The sequence below is a fragment of the Herpailurus yagouaroundi genome, unplaced genomic scaffold (assembly GCF_014898765.1).
Source record: "Herpailurus yagouaroundi ecotype Mexico unplaced genomic scaffold, PumYag 217, whole genome shotgun sequence".
Taxonomy (NCBI): domain Eukaryota; kingdom Metazoa; phylum Chordata; class Mammalia; order Carnivora; family Felidae; genus Herpailurus; species Herpailurus yagouaroundi.
In genome coordinates this window covers 2,235,349-2,253,497 of record NW_024412448.1, presented here as the reverse complement: position 1 = coordinate 2,253,497, position 18,149 = coordinate 2,235,349, and the positions used below count along the sequence as shown (strand labels likewise).

General features: G+C 62.1%; 1 protein-coding gene across 2 annotated transcripts in view; it reads right to left on the bottom strand.

Moving 5' to 3' along the window:
- SEPTIN9 (septin 9) overlaps positions 1-18,149 on the bottom strand; it is a 126,363-nt gene that overhangs the window by 53,674 nt on the left and 54,540 nt on the right. The window contains exons 1-2 of one of the 2 annotated variants that reach the window (XM_040456528.1): positions 16,153-16,261; positions 13,000-13,641 (exon numbers count right to left, since the gene is read on the bottom strand). In XM_040456528.1, coding sequence (XP_040312462.1) covers positions 13,000-13,641; positions 16,153-16,246 — 736 coding nt within the window. In that variant the 5' untranslated portion in view covers positions 16,247-16,261. Of the gene's footprint in view, positions 1-12,999; positions 13,642-16,152; positions 16,262-18,149 lie in introns of those variants that run through there. The other variant, XM_040456529.1, reaches the window with a different exon arrangement.

The window sequence follows — 18,149 nt, the reverse complement described above, 5'->3', positions numbered from 1 at the left end:
GGCCTGGGAGCAGACCTGGCAGGCAGGGGGCTGGCCTGCAGGCCTCTGTCTCCTGCTGGTCCCAGGCCGGCAGGGGTCTTCTCTTTTTTTTTTTTTTTCCCCTAATTTTTAAAAAAAATCTTTATTTTATTTTTGAGAGAGAGACAGCGTGTGAGCAGGGGAGGGGCAGAGAGAGAGGGAGACACAGAATCCCAAGCAGGCTCCAGGCTCTGAGCTGTCAGCACAGAGCCCGACGCGGGGCTCGAACTCACGGACCGCGAGATCGCGACCTGAGCTGAAGTCGGACGCTCAACCGACTGAGCCCCCCAGGTGCCCCCCAGGCCAGCAGGGGTCTTATTTCAGCCCCTCCCCAACCGCAAAGGCACGCCCCCCCCCCTCCCGCCCCCAGCCCGAACTTCCCCCAGAGAATTCTGGCAGCACTGGGGCTGGTCTTGTGAGGAGGGGAAGGAGGGGGGCAGAAAGACAGGATGGGAGCCATGGGCAGTGGGCCAGGGCCGGGCCGGGCCGGGCCGGCCGGGTGGTGGCGAGCAGCCACACGGGGCTCCCTGCAGCTGTGATCCAATAGAGAGACAAAGTGGGACTTCCAATCTGTTCCCACTCAAGCCCCTGACGAGTATCTTATTTCAAAACCCAGGGCAGCTGAGGGTCTGGAGGAAAGGGGGGGGGGGGGAATCCCAGAGCCTCTGCTCTCTAAACGGGGTTTTCTTTCATCATCTCGTGGCGCCTTGCAAAAGAAAGCAGCAAACGGAGGGTGCCGGTCTGGGTTCCTCTGCACCCCAGCCAAAGCTTCCGGGCAGGGACCCAGCTTCCCGCCCCGCCCCCACCACTGCTGCCCGCCTCCCCGGCCAGTTCAGCAGCCCCAGTTCAGCAGGGGGCTCCCCCAGGAGCCGAGTCCACACTTAGCTGCGGGGGGGGCGTTAGGCCAGGGGCTAGGGTCTCTCTGACTTGAGGTTCTAATCTAGGAAATGGGATAAGGAGAGTCACCATAGCCGGAAACTGGCCTTACCCCGCTGGGATGGTTAGGTGACCGTCAATGGCTTGGCCACCCCCCGCCCAGCGGAGACAAGGATGTGGCTAATCGCTGAGACGGGGATCCGGACCTCCAGGGCCAGAAGACTCTTCCAGTTCTGAGTCCCATCCCGTCCCATCCAGAAAGGAGGGGCTTGTGCCAGATGGAGTGCCTGGGGGTGGGGAGGGAGGGGCAGGGATGTGCGGGAGGGAGCTGAGACAGGGAGGATCCTTCCCGGACAGTGCGTGCGACCATGTGACCGGAAGACTCTGAATGCCGCCCCCCCACCAGCCCCCAAAGACTCCTCTGGACGCCGAGGCTGAACATTCCCAGACCTGCTGGGTCCAAACAGAATCGGCCACCGCCGGAGCCGAGCGTCTCCCGGGCTTGCAGGCATGGGGGGTGGGGGTGGGGGGGCTGCTGTCTAACGTGGGGTGGAAGGGGTGGGGAGGGCAGGCGCCAGGGCCAGGGTGGCTGGGGGCCCACACCGCCCACGGAGAGCAGAGCACCAATCCCCTGCCAAGAACACGCACGCACAATAAGCAGGGATTTGGGCAGAGGGAGACTTGGTGCTAAATTAAATCTCGGGGAACTCGGCTTCTAACTCTCGGAGCTGGGCCATCGCCCCAGAACAGAATGTCCATTGCTGCTAAACCACGGGCAACACGGGAGGTTGGGTGTGAGGTCGGCCTCTCTGCACGCAGCAGACGGAGCAGCTGTTACTCCTCCGTAGAAGCAAAAGGAAGTGGCCGAGGCTCCCCCGGGGGCTGCCACGGGAAGAAGGGGGAGGGCCCAGGGGACAGAGCAGGGCCCGCCCTCTCCCCCTCTCCCCGCCAAGCCCCACACCACAAACCCACCGCACCGGCCCTGCCACAGCCAGCCTAGACTCACCTGGTGCGGGCGCAGGGGCCGAGGGCCTGGAATCCAGGCTGCGCCGGAGGGGAGGGTCTGTGGCTTTGGGGCCTTATTTCAGGAGGTGCCTCAAACCCTCGGTAACCTGAGCTCTGTGTGACAGGGGCTGCTGCCTCACCGTGCGCCCTTCCTATCGGGCAGCAGAGGGGCATTAGTCAGCAGGCCGGCAGGCAGGGAGCCACGGACCTAAGGGAGGCCTTCCCTTCGGCCAGAATGAAGGGAGGATGGGGATGACCCTGAGGATGAAAACAGAGCCCCCCCCCCCACCCCCCACCGCCTTCGCCCTCGGGCTGGGCTACTGGGCCCTGTAGAGAAGCAGACGCTGCCCCCGGGGGCGCGGGCAGGGATCACACCCTGACTCAGGCAGGCTCTGGGGTGGCCGGTAACTCCAGGGACTGTGGGTGTCGCGTCCCTTCTAGGCTCAGTTCCCGGTCCATGATACATCCTCCCCACCGGCTCGCCATCCCCGCGCACAAGAGGGAGCCGACCCCCCAAATTCTGCAGGACCAGGAGGCTACGTCTGCCAGGTGTGACCCACCTTAGGGGAGGAACAGAGAGAAAAACCACTGCAGCCCAAGCCCCTCTGTTCAAACAGCACCGTCCTCGCGGGCCCCCCCCCCCCCCCGGGGTCGCCTGTTTCTGCCCGCTGAGAAGTAGGGCAAGAAGCAGGGACGGACAGAGGAAATGTTTCTGGAGACGGTGAGCGAGCACAGCAGCTTCCGGGCTGGGAAGCTCAGAGGCAGGGAGGGGCTGTCCTGCCTCCTAGCGGTGGTCTCCAGGGTGACGGCCCCTCCAGAGGGGGCGTCGGCTCGGACCACACAGGCCCCACCCAGACACGCGGTCCAGCTGGGGCAGCAGGCCCCACAGGTCTCGGGTGATGGTGGGACCGTGCTCCCACTGGAGCCCGGCTGAGCCAGGGGGGCCTGGAGGCCAATGTCCTGTCTTGCGCGCTCAAGATGCCCCAGGGAGGAGGCGCTTCTGGCAGAGCATCTGGAGACCCCGCTGGGGCACCGAGGAAAGAAGGACTCAGCTGCGTCCGTGGGGCCTCGGAAGGCCGAGCAAGCAGGGCCAAGGCCAGCGGGCAAAGGAAGCCAGGGAGGGAGGGAGTGGGCAGCCCTCGGGCAGGAGAGGGGCCAGCACAGGCCCCACCGAGCTCTGGCCTGCAGCAGACCCCCCCGCCCCCCCACCCCCCATGTAGACCCCTGGGCAGGCCACCCTCTCCAGGAATCAGTCTGGCCCAGGAAGCCAACCAAAATGCCTCTGAGTGTCGTGTGGGAAGCCCCACCTGAGTTGGGGGCTTCGACGTGTGTGATGTCACCAGTGCAACATGTGCCCTTCCTTAACCTTCACAGCCAACAGCTGAACACACCCAGGCAGCGGGTGGTCTCACAGGGGGAGCAGGGGATAGGCACAGAAGGATTCGAGACGGAGGAGAAGGTATTTTGGGGCAGGGAGTAAAGCCTGGGGGCATACCTAAGAAAGCCCCCCGAATGACAAGGAACATACAAGTGCGTTCGTAACAGGCAAAAGGCAGAAACAGCCCAAATGGCCATCAGCTGATGAGTGGGTACACAGATGTGCCCTGGTCACACGGTGTAACCGTACTCAGCCGTACGTAGAAAGGGATGAAGTTAGGGGCGCCTGGGTGGCTCAGTCAGTTGACTATCTGACTTCGGCTCAGGTCACGATCTCATGGTCCGTGAGTTCGAGCCCCGCATTGGGCTCTGTACTGATGGCTCAGAGCCTGGAGCCTGCTTCGGACTCTGTGTCTCCCCCTCTCTCTGCCCCCTCTCCCCACCACTCACACTCTCTCTCCTTCAAAAATAAAAAAATAAATCAAAAAAAAAAAAAAAGGAAAGAGATGAAACTCTGATCTGTGCTACCTTGAAGACATTAGACAGAGTAGAGGAAGTCAGTCATAGAAAACCACCTACCATATGGTCCTATTTCTAGGCAAAGTTCAGAACAGGCAGATTTAGACAGAAAGGCCAGTTGCCGCTTAGGGATGGAGAAAAGGGGGTCGGGGAGATGGCTAAAGGGGACAGGGATTCCGTCTGAGGTGATGGAAATAATCTAAAATGGGCCGCGGCCATGTCCGTACAACTTTGCGGATAAAACCACAGAGAGGTACCCTTTGGATGAGTGCCCTGTGTGGCATGTAAACCGTATCTCAAGAAAGCTGCTTTAAAAGAAATAAGAAAAGCTCTCCCCACCCAAAAAGAGAAAAGAACAGAAAATCCTGAGAGTGCAGCAGGCACAGTAAAGGTAGGAATCACTCCCGCGAAACGCTGCATTTTTATACCCCCCCCCCGCCACACGTTCATCTAGCCACACATCCGCGTGTCCCGGTCGGTGGTGTAAAATGTATTTCTTCCCAGGAGCTGCAGCCCAAGAAAGTTTGAAAGGCTCTCTCTGGGCAACACCAAACTCACGATTCCTGAAACCTAGGCCCTTCACCTGCCTGGACCACTCTGCCCCCCTCTGAGACCCGGGGCCCCCATCACCACCCCTGAGAGCTCTGCCAGCAGGGTAGGGGGCTCTCTTCCCCCGGCGGGGGGGGGGGGGTTGCTGTGGTCCTCTGGACTGGTCCCTCCTGGAAACCTTGCCATGCTGCATGGCTCCCATTTCAGAGGGAGGATCCCCGGGACAGGGCCACATCCAGCGGTCCCTGCCTCTTGCCTTCTGTGAACAGCGTCCGGCCCGGGGAGGGGCCGAGGTGCACAGGGTGATGATCCCAGTACTACCTTTGAACCGTCCAAGAGGTTTTAAATACCTCAAAGGATGATAGTTTAGTGGTGGGGGGAAAGTATACGATAAGAGAAAAGCCAAGAATTCAAACGAGCCCACGGAAAAAGGCTCCTTAAGGTTTTTAAAGTACAAGGGCTCCCACGAAAATATCGGGCTCGGATGGTTTCACTGGTCAGTCCTCTCTAACTTATAACACGGAGATGACTGTGCTGCTGTTCAAAACGTTCTTAAATGTTCCAGGACACAGAGGAAGAGAGAAACACATCCAAATTATTGTTGCTGAGCCAGAGAGACACGGACACTAAAGCTGATAAAAATAGCGCGCACACCCCCCACCCCATGCAGCCCGGGGACCAAGCTCACGTGGATACATCCGTGCAAAACCGCATGTCCCTGGCTCCCTGTTTACCCCTAATAAATTCCAACAGATGAATAACGTCCGTAAAGACAAAACCATAAAAGTGCGAAAAGAAAACCTGGACGGACTGTTTTCTAGAATTCTGGAATGCACAACGCCTCTAAGCAGGGCATAGATCCCAACAGAGAAAAAAATAATAACAAGAAGAAGAAGAATGCACTTGACAAACCTACGGGTTAAAAACCTCTGTTTGGAGGATGGAAGAACATGCTATAAATAGAATCGAAAGTCAACAACCGGGAAAAAGCCCTCAGAGCAGCTATAGTAAAGGTGCACGAGGGTCTCTTAAGAAAATGTCAACCTAGGGGCGCCAGGAGGGCTCAGTTAAGCCTCCGACTTCGGCTCAGGTCACGATCTCGCGGTCCGTGAGTTCGAGCCCCGCGTCGGGCTCTGCTGACGGCTCGGAGCCTGGAGCCTCCTTCGGATTCCGTGTCTCACCTCTCTCTGCCCCTCCCAGGCTCATGCTCTGTCTGTCTCTGTCTCTCAATAATAAATAAACGTTAAGGAAAAAAAAAAATTTTTTTTTAAAAAGGAAAATGTCAACGAGAGAAGGATGAACAACCCGAGTGGGGCCAAGAAGGAACCAAGGGCAGGAATGAGCCGCTCACGGAGAACCCAGGGCCCTTGGTCTGTAAACGTGGGAGAAGACGCTGCCCTTCGCACGAAGAAAGACGTACAAAATAAGACTGCGGTCAGCCCGGGGCGCGGGCACAGAACCTCTCTGCTACTGGCACTAAAAACCAGTGTGACTGCTCAGAGGCCAGTTTGGCCACACAGATCAACGTTTTATTTAATTTTGTTTTTTAGTAAATATTTATTTTTGGGAGAGAGAGAGAGAGAGGGAGCAGGGGAGGGGCAGAGAGAGAAGGGGACAGATGATCTGAAGCAGGCTTAGCAGAAAGCCCGACGCGGGCCTCGAACACACGAACCCCGAGATCCTGACCTGAGCCGGAGTCGGACGATCCACCGACTGAGCCACCCAGGCGCCCCACGGATCAACCTGTTAATTTTTTTCAAATTTTTTGTTACGTTTTATTTATTTCCGAGAGTGTGAGCGAGAGCGAGGTAAGGACAAGAGGGAGAAGGGAACAGAAGATCCAAAGCAGGCTCTGCACGGAAAACAGAGAGTCCGACGCGGGGGCTCGAACTCACAAGCCGTGAGATCATGACCTGAGCCGACATCTTAACCGACTGGGCCACCCACCCAGGTGCCCCACAGATCAACACTTAACATGCACACATCCCGTGGTGCCGAAATCCCACTCCTGAAGTCGGACAGTCCGCTGGGCACAAACAGAAACGTGAGTGTGTTCACGGGAGCCTCGCGTCTCACAGTGAAAAGCGGGGCGGGGACGGGAGGAGCGGAGCGGCCGGGGACCGGCGGCGGGTCGGAGGGACTTGTTGGACACAGAGACGCAGCATCGGGAAAGCGGAGCGATGAAGAGCTAGTTGCAGGAGTCTGATTTCACTTGTGTTTTCAGAAAGGGTCTATGATATTCACACACAGACTTCTCTCCACACGTGCGCCAAGCCGAGTGACCATCTAAAGGGGCGAATCCCGGAAAGACGCTCGATGCGCCCCGCCGAGAACACGGGTGGTCCTGGGGACGAGGGTGGGGAGGGGGCGTCCAGAAAGACCAACTTCCTTCTCAGATCTCCCGTGATCGCTATTTCCCGTCTTCGAGCCCCGGCCGTGCGCCGCTCTCGGGGACACGGAGAGGAAAGGGAAGCGGGGCCCGCCTTTGGTCTGCGTTCGTGCGCTTGTTTCACAAAAGCCTTCCGGGGGCTGGGCGAGTGCTTGGCCATCTTCCCCCCACACCAGTGGCCAAGGCCCCCCGCAGGGGAGTCTCAGCGCTCAGCCTTGTACGCTTCCAAGTCGGAACCTCTGGGGGGTCACTTTGGAAGGAGGGGGGACGGCAGCGGAGGGAATGGGCAGGGGAGGCCCAGCGTGGGAGCGCCGTGCCCGCCCCTTAACGAAATCGCGTCCGCTCTTCTCCCCGTCCACCGCTCAGCGAGCTGGAAGCTCCTTCCTGGGCACCAGCTGCTTGCTCACCAGCTACAAGCCAGAGCTCCAGCTGCCCCTGGGGTTCCGGGGTGGGGAGGTGGGGGGGGCACCAGTGATGCCCACGGAAAGTCCCGGGGTCAGGGAAAATCAGAGGAGACCCAGGGAGAGGAAGTCACATCCCGCCCAGAGAAGAGGCCGCGTGACGCTCCTCCCGCGCACCCGGCCGCCCCGTGGGGGACCGCGCGAGGCCGGCGGGAACCGAGCGGCCTCCTCGAGGCCAACCGACAGAACCCGGCTTCTGGCCGGGGCTGCCCACGCTCCAGGGCACCAGGTGGGAGTCTGAGGGTGCCCCTCCGGCGCTCAATGTGTCCTCTGTCCCTGCCGCACAGAGCGTGGCTGTCTGGCGCGGGCACGTCCCCCAGACAGCGGCCCCATTGTGCGGACCCCGGCTCGCGGCAGCTGTCCTGGGCCCGGGAGGCCTCACCCGGCACCATGTGTCTGGAGCCCGGCTTCCGTCCCGGGGGCCCCGCCGGGTGGTCAGGGCCACGGCCCCCAAATGGGGAAGAGCTGGGCCCCGCCCCCAGCGCCTGCCTCCCTGCCCAGCCCGCCCCGCAGCTGCGCTCGGCTCTATTTAAGGCATTCCGCAGCTGCTGGGGCTGCATACCCTGCGTGGGCCCTCGATCCTTCTCGGCCCTGGGCTGGGCTTGGCAGACAGCTGGGTGGGCCGGCGAGGGGGGCTGGGTTCGGTCCCCGCAGCCCTCTACTCCGCCTCCCCTCGGAGGGCACACACCTGGCCCCAGCCGCTGTCACCCTGCACCCGTGTGCCTGGGGACGTCCTGCCTCAGACCTAACGGGAACGGGCTTTGAGAGTGCTTGTCCTCAAAAGGGGGAAGGAGAAAGACTCCATCCCGAAAAGTAAGCGTGTGCCCGGACGCTCTCTGGGGCCAGGGCAGGGGCAGGGGAGGAGCTCGGGACGGAGGAGTCGGCCAGGCAAGACAGCTCGGTGCACACACCCCTACCAGCGGCATGGCCTTTGTCTTGCCACAACAGAGACACTGAGCCCCACGCAGAAGGGCCCAAGGCATGGCGAGAGGCGAGCCCCCTGCGCCCAAGTGAGTCCCTCGATGTTTATCAAGCTCCTACTGTATACCGAGTGCCGGGGTGAAACTTCACCGGGGAGTTGCCGGCCGAGCGTCAGGCCCAGAGCGGACACCCTAGTTGGTGGGGTGTCCTGTAAATATGGTGAGGGAGTCTAGGCAGACTTTGCAGAACCTGGGCCTCTCCTCCCTGATCACACGGCGGTCACCCTCTCCCCCACCTCCCTGCTCCGGGCCTGGCACATTCCTGCCCCTTCACCAGCGGACCCCTCCTCGCCCTTCACACCCAGTCCACGCCTCTCTTCTCCTGAAGCCTCCTCTGCCCTGCCTCCAACGTCCCGGGGTCCCTGCTGGGGGTCCCAGCAACCCCGCGCCTCTAGCCCCCACTGTCCCCTGCAGAACTGGGGTCTGCTCCGTTCAGTCCCGGCCCCCGATGCAGCAGGCAGCCAGGTGCACCTGAAAGATAGGCAGGTGCAGCTGGGGTGCCAGAAAGCCACGCCCACCGCTAGAGGCTCGGGGACCTTGGTGTCGACCTTCCTTGGTGCTCCCTCCTCCCACCACTCGAGCCGAAGACGTTTCTAGATGTTTTCAGTCAGAGGGAAAGCATACCGAGACCCCAGATGAGCCTGCCCTCCTCCCCAGTTTCACATCCACCATCACAAGCCATGCCTGGCACCACCATGGAGGACACAAGGCGGAGTCCGAACCCTGCTGCCTCGGGACAGAGGGTCCTCGCTCTTTTGACAAATCAAGAAACTGAGGCTGGGGGCGGGCAAAGTGAAGACTCAGAACCGGTTGGCATGGGGGGGGGGGGGGGGGGGGGGGGCGGGCGGGGGCGCCGGTCAGGGTGCCTCACCCCCCACCCTGCCCGGCCAGCCCCATGGCCTCCAATCAGCATCTGGAGACGGCGAAGAACCAGACCCACGAGTGAGGAGCCAGTGCCCGCCTTATAAGGCCACCTCGGGGAAACTTGGCTGGTGTCAGCCGTGGGAGCCAGAGGCGGGTGGTTCCCGGGGGGAGGGGAGGGCGGCGGGGGTGGGGGTGGGGGCAGCTCACTGCACAGACGCGGTTCTGGGTCCTGCAGCCCAGCCCCACCCAGCGCCACCCAGGCAGACGCAGGGCAAGCCAGGGACCTGGGAGGGGAGGCGAGGCCGGACTGCCCCAGACACCGAGAGAGAAGCAGAGATGACCGACGCATGACAAGGAGGGCCGGGGGCCAGCAGCCTCCGAAACAAGGAACCCCGTGTGCCAGAGTGGAGCTTGTGAGACCCGGGGGTTCTTGGCTGACCAGGAAAGGATCTGCTTGGTCCCTGCAAGGTCCCACGATGTCCCCAGGGTCCCTGTGTCCGCCTGCAGGGGGGGCACAAAAACCCATCTCACTCCTCCTACATGGTTTTCTTGAGCACCTACTAATTCTATGTCGCTCAGGGGGGAGAAAAAAAGTTAAAGAAACCCGACAACAGCCTTACTCTCAAATAACCTACGTAGGATCTAGCGGGGGGCCCGGAGGGAATTCTGAAAAACACAGAGTAAACACGAAGAGGGGGTACCTTTGGGATTACAGGTGAACTTTAGATTCTAACTTCGACATTTTCTGAATTTTAAAAGAAAGGTACGCTGGGAAACTTTTCCATTAAAAAGTCCAGCAGAGGAAAAAAAGGGGGTACAACACAAATAATTAACATTCCAAGCCAAACATAAGACATCACACACACACGCACAGATGCCAAAAGGCATGGGAGTCCAAGGAAGGGAGGCCACTTCCAGCTAGAGGGAGGGCTTCATGGCAGAGGTGGCGTTTGAGCTGCACTTCGAAGGATGCATAGGAATTCAAAAAGCAGTGATGTGGAGAGGAAGGAGGTCAGGAGTCAGGAGGTCAGGAGAGGTGGCCTGTGGAGGCCACGGGAGGGCCAGAGCAGGAAGAGCTGGGGAGCGGGAGGTCTGAGCTGGACAAGAGACTGGGTGGGGTGGAGAGCGGGCCGGGGAAGGCTCGGGCCTGGCACGGATTTCGCCAGTGCTGTGCTTTAGGGAGGCCAATCTGGGAGCGACTCAGCTCTGGTCCCAGGAGACCCCGACGTGCGCCCAAAGCCACGGCCCAGAGGGTTTCTGTCGGAGCAGGGGACCCCCAGAAGCCGTGCCATGGGTTCCAGGAACACACCTCCACCGGGAAGGCCCTGCCTGCCACCCAGACTTGCCCGGGGCACTGAAGAACTCGACATCCGAGGCAGCGCTGGTCAGAGCCAAATTCCCCAGCCGCACTGGGTGAGCCTTCCTCCTCCTCGCCCAGCCTCTCGCCCGGCGTCACTCCCGGGCTCGAGGACCAGGCCACTCTGCAGTGACCTCTGTCGTGCTGTCCTAGGTGGACAGGATCCTCCCAAACCGAGCCATCCGAGCCCCCAGCATCCTGCCTCGGTGCAGCCGCCCGGTCTCACTGCATCGGTCTGGCCCTAAAGGTTCTCACCCTGTGAGCACTGGTCTCAGAGCCCTTCCCCACCCGGCCACTGAGACACAGGTAGGTGGGGCACGGGGCGGGGGGGACAGCCACCGGCCTCTGACCCTCCCCACACAGAGCTGGGCCCACCCGCTGCTCTCTGAGGGGACCAGAGTCTGGGCTGCTGACGACATGGCTTTCACGCCGGGCTTGGACTTCTTTTTTTTTTCACGTTTATTTATTTTTGAGAGAGAGAGAGAGAGAGAGAGAGAGAGCGAGCGAGTGGGCGAGAACAGGAAAGGGGCAGAGAGAGAGAATCCCAAGCAGGCTCCGCACGGTCGGCACAGAGCCCCACGCGGGGTTTAAACTCACGAACCATGACTTCGTGACCTGAGCTGCAATCCAGTCGGACGCTCAACCGACCGAGCCCCCCCCCCCAGGCGCCCCGGACTTGGACACTTAAACTCTTTTTCGCGGAGAAAGCGTGCAGTTCCCCAAGTTCCAGGCTCCGGAGCACCTCCGGGCCGCTGCCTTGGCGCCCCTCCTTGGCCTGGCTAAATCCCACTTCTCCAAAGCTCGGCTCGAGAGGCTGGGGATCTGGGAAGGGCCCCACAGGACCCTCGACTGCTCCACAAGCAGAGCCAGCCGGACCGGCCCCGGTGGCCAGCCGGCTGCCAGCTCGGCCTCTGGGCTGTGGGGCCCGATGACCCAGGGCGGGACCACCTCCTCCCACGTCCAGCACCAGCTGCCGTCAAGATCCACACGGCCCTGGTGCCGACCACGCCCCCAACCACATCCTGCTTGGCTCAGCTGGGCGCAGACACCTCACCCACGGGAGGCAGAGGCCCCGGACCAACAGGGGGACCAGTCTCCAGGCCGCTTGGGCGCGCCTTCGTTCCGACGCACCAACACCACAGGGACCCAGAGGCCGAGAGAGAAGTCTCGGACCACAGGGACACCACAGGGTCCGAGAGAGTGGGCGTGGCTCTGCAGGGTCAGGTTTAGGCGAGCGGGCTGAGGTCAAGTGCTGCAGCAAATTCACAGCCCTCACTTAAAGGCCAAGGGAATCCCCACACCTGCCACACCGTAGATGGGCCGTGGGGACACGAGGCTCAACGAGGTCAGCCGGGCACAAAAGGACCGAGGACCAACACTGTCTGATTCCACCTGTGTGAGGGAGCTGGGGGAGTCGAGTTCATAGAGACAGAAAGCAGACGGTGGGCGCCAGGGGCTGGGGGAGGGGCACGGGGAGTCCGTATTTAGCGGGGACACGGTTTCGGTGTGGGAAGCTGAGAAAGTTCTGGAGACGGATGAGGGAGCCGGGCCGCACGACGACGTGAACGTTCTCAATGCCACCACGCTTCACGACGCTTCGAGCAACAGTCGATTGACGTTACATGCACTCTACCCAAATTAGAAGCGATTATGATTTAAAAGGTAAATCAAAACTCCAGAACGTCCTGTTTACCTAACCCGAAGGACCCTGAACGCTTCTGAGTTCAGTTCCTGCACTTGGAAAGGGACCCAGCTCTCATGGGGCTTACAGCCCAGCCGGCCCCTGACCCCGTGGGGCCAAGATCCCAGGACCAGATGTCCCCAAGCTGGCCCCGGTGAGCTCCCCACGTGAGCACAGCTTCCGGGTTTGGGCCCCCCGAGGACGGTACCCAAGCCCCCAGCCTCCCTCCCGCACCAAAAGAGCACCCCAAAAGGAGCTGTGGCAGGTATCACGGGGCTCCCTGGCCGACGGTCCCCTCCCTAGTGGCCCTGAGAAGCCTGGGCGGTCTCATTTCCCCTTGCTTCTGGCCACGACCCCCCTCCTTCAGGAAGAGCTGGAGGGAGCCCCTGCAGTGCGGAACCCAGGAGGGCACCGACCCCTCCCCCCACCCGAGGCCTCTCCCTCCGGCCTGCAGGTCTGAGCAGGAGCCTGCCTGTCCACGGCCCGGCAGCCACCGGCACGCGGACGCCCGCGCTTGGGTCCCAAGCCCCTCTGCCCCCCGCGTCCCGACACGAGCCCGTCGCCCCCTCATTTTCCAGGCTTCCAGACCCCCGCCGGCTGGGGCTCTGACAGCAGAAACTCCACACCACGACGCATCCTGACCAATAAAGGGGCCCCTCGAAACCCGGAGGGTCTTTCCAAAGCCAAACGCCAGCCCAGCTGTGGCACCCGGGCCATCCCCGACGGACAGTACCCCTCTGCCAGCCTTGGGACCCCGGCCTGGTGTCTTCCTGGCCTCCAGGGAACCGGGTCTCCACCCACCTGCGACCCACCCCCTCCCCCCCCCCCCACATTCACAGCTTCTGCCTCCAAGACGCCAGGGCAAAGCCAGCTCCCGTCCCCACACACCCCAACAGCCCCGCAGACTGGCTTTCGCTACTCACCCTCCTGGCTCTTGGGTGGGGCCTCGGCCGCCGGGGGCTGGGGCTTGGGCTCCAGCCTGCTCTGCAGCTGAGACACCGGGGCGTGTTCCGAATTCTCCAGGGTCTGGGGTGGGACGGGGGAGGCGGGCACCTCGGCTGGCTTGGGCACCTGGATCTCGACCCTCTTGGGGGCTGCGTCCGAGGTGGGGGCGGCGGGCACCTCGGGGGCCTTGGAGGCGGGGGTCTCCATCCTCCGGTGCGCTGACTCCTGGGGCTTGACTATGGTGATCTCCGTCCTCCGAGGGGCGGGCTCCAGCGTCTTGTGGCCCAGCGCCTCGGCTCGCTTGAGCCCAAAGCGGGACGGCCCGGTGGCGCTGGCGTTCTCCACTTGCTTGGACGAGATGTCGATGGAGATCTCCGTGCGCCGGGACACGGGCTCGGCCTTGGGCCCCGAGAGCTCGACCCTCCGCAGGGCGGCTTTGGGGGATCGCTGGCTGAGGGAGTCTACATGGCGGGCTGTGGGCTCGGCATTCTTCGCACCCAGGTCCTGGAACTTCTGGGTGGAGCTGGCCACCGTGGCCCGGAGCAGGGGGGTCGGGAGCCTCCGGGACGGGGTGGAGTTGGGTGTCTCGGCCTCCTCGACCTCAAAAGATCTTTTCAAGGCTGGAAGACAGAGAGAGGGGGACGTGAGGCGTGGACGGCTCGGGAACAGCCAGGAATGTGCTGCTAAGGTAGCTGTGGGCCCCCGGAGACTCTTGCACCCTCCCCCTCCCGGGCACAAAGGGGACAAGCCCCACTCCCCCGGGGGACTCCAAGGTGCCAACAATCACGCACCCTGGGGGAGAGAAAAGGCGGAGCTTGGAGGACACCAGCCCTCCCCCCCCCCCCGCCCCCGTCCACCATGGCCGCAGCGAGGACGTGCCAGCTACGTGTTCTAGAAAGATGTTCTGGCTCAAGGGGACATCAGATTTCTTTCTCGTCGTGGTCTTCCCTTATCTTCTCCCCAGCACAGACGCCACGGGGCGCAAACCCGCCACGACCACCAGCAACCGGGTGGGGGTGGGGGGCACGTACATCCCCAGCAACGGCAGCCACAACCATCACCTGTCAGAACCACGACCGCAGTGACATCATCACAGCATGGACCAGCGTGGACCGCCGGCCCCGGGAGGCCTAATACGGCCCCTAGGCCCACCGTGGGCATTTACTCCTCACGTGACCCTGTGCCCTAAATGCTGCCGTTATCCCCCGGTCCGGATGGGGAAACTGAGGCCGTGGTGCCTGAGCAAGGTGCCCAAAGGCGTGGAGACGGAGCGCCAGAGCCGGAAGACGCGTCCGTCCCACCCCGGGGCACAGGGTTCTGACCACTTGGCTGTCCTGTTTCAGGTAAACAACGGAGCCCCCGCGTGGTCCACGACTCTCTCGATCCTCACCCTCAGACGCGTCGTCGGCCTCTATCCCACACTGCTTGTCCCAGCCAGGGCCCCGTGGGACACCGGCCGCCCGGCTCCCACCCGCCAAGCCCAGCCGCCCACCGTCTCCGCCAGGACCCGCTGCTCCCTCCGAGGCCAGGGGACGACGGTGCCTGGGGAGCTGCCAGCCGTCCCCGCGGCCCCTGCCTGCGGCCGTGCTCCCAACAGGAACCAGCTGCTCCCGTCACGAACACCAGAGCAGGAAGGGCCCACAGCGGGCGCGCAGCGACCCCCAATGTCTCTGCCACCCCTCTCCCCACCTCGCCTCCCCAGCTCCCCAAGCCTGGGGCTTCCTGGGACCCCGCCATTTCCTCCCCGGCCCCCCGCTGGCCCGACAACAGCGATCTGGGGCCATTCCCGGGGCCCCCCGCCACGTGTTCCCTCCTCCAAAGTCCAGGACAGCTCTTGTCGCTTCCCAGCGGACAGGACTTCCCTCACAGGACAGAGACACACAGGCCGCCTGGCTGGCCTGTGCTCCCGACGCAGCCAGAGCTCCGGACTTCTCTCAGGAGAATCTGGAAATCTGGACTTTGCTACGGGATATCTCCTGATCTGTACACGCTCGCACAAAGGGAAACAACCCCCTTTCAAAAAACACCATGTGGTCAAACAGGATCACGTCTGCAGGCTGCCTCTGGCCTGAGGTCCAGCCTGTGACCTCTGAATGATAACGTGGCCAAGGGGGCAGGGGGTCCTGTGCCGGAGGGGCAGGGGACGAGCCAAAGCGGGGATGCCAGCACCTCAGCACCCCTCCCCTGGGGGCCTGCCCCCAAGATAACCACGGAGCATAACTGCTCATTCCAAAAAAGGTCGAGGTGACAAAGGCCAGGTTCAAGGGGGTGTTAAAGTGGCCAGAAAGCCCAGAGGTGGATGCCTGGAACTGTGACCTCATGTGGGGTCTCCTGAAAGCACCCGGTCTACCCGCGGTCTCCAGGGTACTGTCCACACTGTCCCTGAACGGTGGCTCCTGTCCATGAACTCCCTAGAGGAGGGGTCCACGCCCAGCCCACCTGGGCACAAGCATTTTAAGGTGCCCAGGTGGTAATTCCCTGGGGCCGAGCTGGAGAAGAGAGGTCAGGGGGATGGGCCTTGTCCCACGTTGGCCCCAGAACGAGGCGATCCTCTACCTGGGAAGCCCATTTGGAGGTGCCCTCAACCACCGACTCACGAGTTACGACCGCGCACAAGAGAAGCCCTTTCTGATTCAGGCACCGTCCGGGGACAGCGCTGAAGTCGAACCCGACCCGCACACAGATCACCGCTGAGCCGAGTTGGCCCACTCCCTGCAACCTTCCTCCCTCTGAGGGTCCACGTGACTCGGTCCTCACGGCCACGGTCATCCTGCACAGACGCACACGCCGTCCCCACCTGCCACCCTCTCCTCTCTGACAGCTCTGTGCTCCTGCGTGGCACATGTCACCCCCTGGCCCTACAGCAGCTGTGTGTTTATCGCCCGGCCACGTCACCCACCTAGGTGCTCACCCTCGGAACTGTCCCATCCGGTCCCACCCCCGGCTAGTCCGAGGCCCCAGGAGAAAAGGAGCTGTTCCCACCCGCAGGGCGGCGACTGTCGGAAAACGTGCAGATCATTAGGGGTGTCCTTGATGATTTACGCCATCCCCCCCCAAACAAGCTGCCGCCGCCTCTCCCCAGCCCCAAAGCCCGGCTGGCTGTCACCTGCCCTGGCCCCGTGCAACTCAACACTTCTCCCCCTCACATCTTGCAGGCCGTGTCACGACTACTGTGACTGGCTTCCGGGATGGGGGAGGGGGCGTGCTTGTGGTCCCTGGAAACATCCTCCGCTTTGCAACTCCACGAGCCACCTCCACGACCTTCACGGGCCTCAGGTGCTTCTTCTACACAACCCGAAGGTGAGACCAGGTCACAGGGTTGCAGCCTGTGGGCACGGGGCCCCGGAGGAGCCCCCATTTCCACCTGAGAAGCTCCACCCGCTCTAAGGTTCTCTGGTGGACCGTGTCCCCCACACGATACGTCCCAGTCCTCACCCCCATAACCTGCGCATGTGACCTTACTTGGGAAGAGGGTCTCTGCAGATGTCATTAAGGTGAGGATTCGAGATGCCAGCATCCCGAATTCAGGATGGGCTCTAAATCCTACAGGTGTTCCTATACAGGAGAGAAGAGGGGGACTTGGGGCACGGGAGACATAGGAGAGGCCACGTGAGGCCAGCAGAAACTGGGGCGATGCGGCCCCGGGCCCAGGGATGCTTAGCGCCAGCAGCAGCTGAGAAAAGCAGGAAGGATTCTTCTCTCAAGCTTTTGTCATCCGTGTGAGACTCTGTCAACACCTTGACTTTGGACTTCTGGCCCCCAGAAACGTGAGGGAATCAAATTCTGTGGCTTGAGCCCCACAGTCCGCGGTAAATTGTGACGGCAGCCCCCCGGAAGCACCCCGGGGCCCCCCGGAAGGGGGAGAGACCTCTGGGCTGCAGGACTCTGTCTGGGATCTCCCGACGGTGCTGCCACCCCAGCCCCTCTCCGGGGACCCAGGAGAAAAAGCCGCCTCCTTTTTCCTCCCCCGGAATCCCACAAAACCCCCAGATGGTGGGAGAAGTCGTCTGGAGGGACCCTGCTCTAGACTGACACCGCCATATCTGGCAACGAAACAAGATCATTTTTTAAGGTAGACTTTGCAAGGGACGCCCTGTACGAAGCTGCCTCCCCCACGGAGGATGTCACGGTGCAAGCAGCACCCGGCGGGGAAAAATCAGGAAGACCGGCTGTCACACACGTGCAGCCACTGTCCTTGGAAACACGCTCCACCCGCTCCAAGGGGGGAGCGAGCGTCACCCGGCCCCACGGCAGGTGCCTCTCACCTTCCCCACCTCCCCCCTCCCTGCAAGGGTAGAGGCGGCCACAGCTGTCCACGAGCAGCCACGGGAGGCGGCAAGAGTGCTCATGAGCTGGTCAAGTTGCAGATTTGAGGCCCTACGTGACGGACCGTACGTGAGATCCGACGACTGGGCAGAGGAGCGGCCTTTACTGGACCGGGGGGGGGGGGGGGGGGGGGGGGGAGCAGTGCTGGGCTGCCGCCTCTTGTTCGCAAGACGTCACTGCAGTCAGAGGCAGGTGAGATACCGCTTACCATGTCAGCTGGACACGACATACCCTCAGAGCGCCAGACGGGCCTGGGGCCACCGCCTGGGAGGGAGACACCGCCATCATCTCAAGATCGCCCCGCTTCTCTCTCCTCTGCATTCAAGTCCCCCCATGGCCAGGCTCAAACCTCACCCGCTCCCAAAGGCCCTCCTCAACCCGCCCTCCCCGACGGGCGCCAGGAGCCTGGAGCCCGTTTGCGCGCCTCGGCCCGCCCGCTGCTGGGAATTTATCCTACGGAAATCATCAGAAGCGCAAGGACTGACGTAGGGGGACGTTTGCATCAGCGTTAAAATAGGAAACGCCAGAAACAATTCCGGTTTACGGAGATTTCCTAAACCCAGACGCCGAAGTCCCACGCCGTCATCAAAATCCCAGCTCTGAAGATGAGAAACGTTGAGGACGTGAAGCCACACCGGCAGCACACCAGATGCGTGCGAAGAGGGGCGCCTGGGTGGCTCAGTCGGTTGGGCGTCCGACTTCGGCTCAGGTCACGATCTCGCGGTCCGTGAGTTCGAGCCCCGCGTCGGGCTGTGTGCTGACAGCTCGGAGCCTGGAGCCTGTTTCAGATTCTGTGTCTCCC